Here is a 3,260-nt window from a genome sequence, read left to right as displayed (position 1 = left end):
TTGAAGGTCCACAGTGTACTCCATTGCACCAACAATGGCTGTCACGGTATGACTGTGAATCGAGACGAGAACGCTTCGAAGAACATGCTGATGCTTCTGATCGAGTGCAAGCTTCGTGGTCAACCAAGACCACTCGCGTTTTCAAGACCAAGAACGTGAAAACAACGGCAAGTGTCCACGGGTGCCTCGATGCAGCAATGTGTCGAGGAGGCTCGTAGCAATCTCTCTAGGACAGCCTGCTCAGGCATTATTATCCTGTTTGCTCTATAGAGTAGGTAGGCGCCAGAAAGTCGAGAGAAATCCTCATTTCAGAGGGTGACATTCTCGGTGAAAAGCATATTAAGGAATGGTCTAAAAGAAAATTAAAAAAAAAAAAAATCATGGATCGCGATCTTTGCACGAAGAGTCGCAATATCTTTGCGGCTTTGATTGACAACCAATGGACCATCATTGCAGAATTTGACACGCATCGGATCCAAGCATGTCGTCGTCGGGGGCTTTTACGTTGCGGCTGGTGGCCTTGTTGCTGTATCTTGGGCACTTCCTCGCCCACGCTCAGCAAGTGGGAACATCTTGTTCGCAGCCGCGAATTCGCAAGTCATGGGATAGCTTCACCGATGCGGAGAAGGCTCTGTACACCGAAGCGGTCGGAGTGGCAATGGATCAAGGTTTCCACCAAAAGTTCGTGCAAATCCACACTGAGAAAGTCACGGGTCTCGAGGCGCATCAAACGTGTGTCTTCATCTATTGGCACCGCATGCTGCTGCTAGGCTACGAGAATATGCTGCGCAGTCTCGACCCCTCGTATCAATGCATCACGTTGCCGTACTGGGACCACCTCTCGGCGTCGGCTCGTCAAGCAAGTAACAATTGCGCCAGTATCGAGGGATGCTCGCCTATCATCTCTGACTTTGGTGGAACGACCACCGGATTGAGCAAAACGCTATCAGTCTACGGAACAAGCATCGCCTCCTCGTCCAGGACAATCTGTGTGAATCAAGGACTCGCCTATCGTTTCTGCGGGAACAATACGGGCTGTGCGCATTGCATTACCCGAACTCGAAGTAAATTCTTGACTGCTACCACTTATCCCACCGAAGCTTCCTTTGGCTCCGTGTATCAGCAAGTGTTCACTTACAGCGACTCCGGAAGCTTCACCTTGGCGGTCGAACGAGGCGTCCACAGTACGTAACGCTTTGCACCTCATTGATAATTACAAAGTACTAACTTCATTGTATCCAAGACGCTATTCACAACGCAATGGGTGGTGTAATGGTGTACTTCCAAGCCCCTGTTGATCCTGTATTCTACTCGCATCACACGCTTATTGACCTGCTGCAGACGATTTACTTGAAATGCCAGAACGGAGATGGAAGACTCTTCCTGTCCAGTGAAGCGAAGAGAAGTGACCCTCGGTTCTGGACCTCTTGTGCTCGATCGGGTGGCGTGAACTTCAGCGGCTCCGATAATATCACGATGCGTGCATTGGCCAATGACGGCAAGACGAACGTGAATGTGTGGCAAGACCCCAACAATATCCTGTATCCGTTCTTCAAAGATCTACCCTATAAGTATAGTGACTACGTGGACGCCAAGGATCTGGGAAACTACAGCTACACGTACAATATCAGCGGCGGGCTGGCCAATATGTACGAGAACTGCAACGATTCCAATACCTTGACTGCAGTATCGCTTCTTGCGGATGAAAAACTAGCAGCTACAGCGAAGAAAACGAAAAATCCGCTACTTCCGACGATTTCCGATGGAACGGAGGACGATGACTCGGTGAAACTATGCAACATTGCCCTGTTCGAGACTGCCCAAATCCTCGGCTACAATGAAAAGGCGGCAAATGAGCAAATGGAGATGATCGCGTGTGCTCACCACGGCGAGTGCATTGGCCCCATTGACGACTATTCTGACCTTTTCCGAGCCAATTTCGGTGTCAAGGGTCACACTCGCTGCTTCTCTATCATGGAAGACCTCGTGGCTGGTAGACGAATCATCGGGATTCCGACGTGGCGAGAGATCACGAGGCGCTTTTTGCCGTGCCCTTTGCAGGATGGAGAGGACTCGGAAGAATCGGATGAGGCTGTTGCGTTGGAACTCTGACGAGGGACCATTGAACGTAGAGCTTGCCCTCAGATAGCTTGTATTGAGCGGAGACTAACATTCTCTACCCACTGATTGCTGTCTGCACTTCAAGCTCAATCAAGTTAACAATACTGTTCCAAATTCTTATGTATATCGCCAAGGAATGCAAAGAGTCAACATCGAATTCACGAATGTGTGTCGCCTTCATTTTCCATTGTGCAAAGCATACACTTTGCTGAGATCTTCTGAAACGACAAGCTCTGATGAATGTTTGCGATACCCGCTTCATCACCGGGTGTACATGCCACCACCATAAAAGAAAACAAATTCGATGCTGTGGGTTCGTTATTGCTATCGCCTATAAAATATAACGTTACATGCGTACTATGATACATTTAGTTTACTATAGGATTCCCGGAGCACAATCTTGTTGCAGTACAGCAACAACTATTTATTGAATCTCGCGGACAGGTTACTGTTCAAATACTGTACTAACTTGATTCGCATGATGACACTCCAATTGAATACTGACTCGCCCTCTACAGCACAGCTCACGATGGGTTTGTGCCCGTACGACTTTCCCATGACCAGCACTCGCATTGCTGCATGTATCGATGCGAGTCCCCGACGGATAGTTACCATCTGCACGGGCGATCATGGATCATGATTCATTGTATAAGTACCAACAGTAGTACCGGATTTATTTAACCGCAACAGCAGCCAGCTACGCCACCCATTACCAAAATGATCTCTGACCCATACTCCTGAAGGTCTAGTGCTCCACACCTGCGCTACCGTCTTCGCAGACGTATGCGCTTTACTTTGCAATATTTTTACAATTACCTCTGAGCATCACTCACACACTGCAAGTGCAATGAATACTTATTTCGGCCAATAGATGACTGCATAACAATATACTTGAATTCAGTGTTTTAGACTGCATCTTTGTTGCCAAAGCAGGAGAGCTAGCATATCATTCGACAATTTGCACGATGGCGACGAAGCGTCCTCGCTTGGACGCAGAAGACGACCCAGGACCAAACTCGCAAGTGAAAAAAATCGAAGACATCTCATCGGAGCTCTCACACCTGACCACAGAGACAAAGCGACGACGTCAAGATGTGGCTGCACGACGCGCAGCAAACGCTGACAAAGACGTAAGTGTT

The 3,260-nt window shown here is 48.5% G+C and overlaps 2 protein-coding genes across 2 annotated transcripts; both read left to right on the top strand.

Moving 5' to 3' along the window:
* The first annotated feature begins 460 nt into the window (after positions 1 to 460).
* Positions 461 to 2,465, top strand: PPTG_06837 (hypothetical protein). The gene is made up of 2 exons (XM_008900880.1): positions 461 to 1,184; positions 1,244 to 2,465. Exons 1-2 carry the CDS (start codon positions 482 to 484, stop codon positions 2,110 to 2,112), a joined length of 1,572 nt encoding a protein of 523 aa, XP_008899128.1. The 5' UTR covers positions 461 to 481; the 3' UTR covers positions 2,113 to 2,465.
* A 621-nt stretch (positions 2,466 to 3,086) lies between these two features.
* Positions 3,087 to 3,255, top strand: PPTG_21969 (hypothetical protein; the record flags this gene model as incomplete). Its single annotated transcript, XM_008901137.1, has 2 exons — positions 3,087 to 3,143; positions 3,193 to 3,255. 2 exons carry the CDS (start codon positions 3,087 to 3,089, stop codon positions 3,253 to 3,255), a joined length of 120 nt encoding a protein of 39 aa, XP_008899385.1.
* Positions 3,256 to 3,260: the final 5 nt, after the last annotated feature.

The sequence above is a fragment of the Phytophthora parasitica genome (genome assembly GCF_000247585.1).
Source record: "Phytophthora parasitica INRA-310 unplaced genomic scaffold supercont2.10, whole genome shotgun sequence".
Classification (NCBI taxonomy): Eukaryota; Oomycota; class Peronosporomycetes; order Peronosporales; family Peronosporaceae; genus Phytophthora; species Phytophthora nicotianae.
This window is presented reverse-complemented; position numbering and strand designations above follow the sequence as displayed.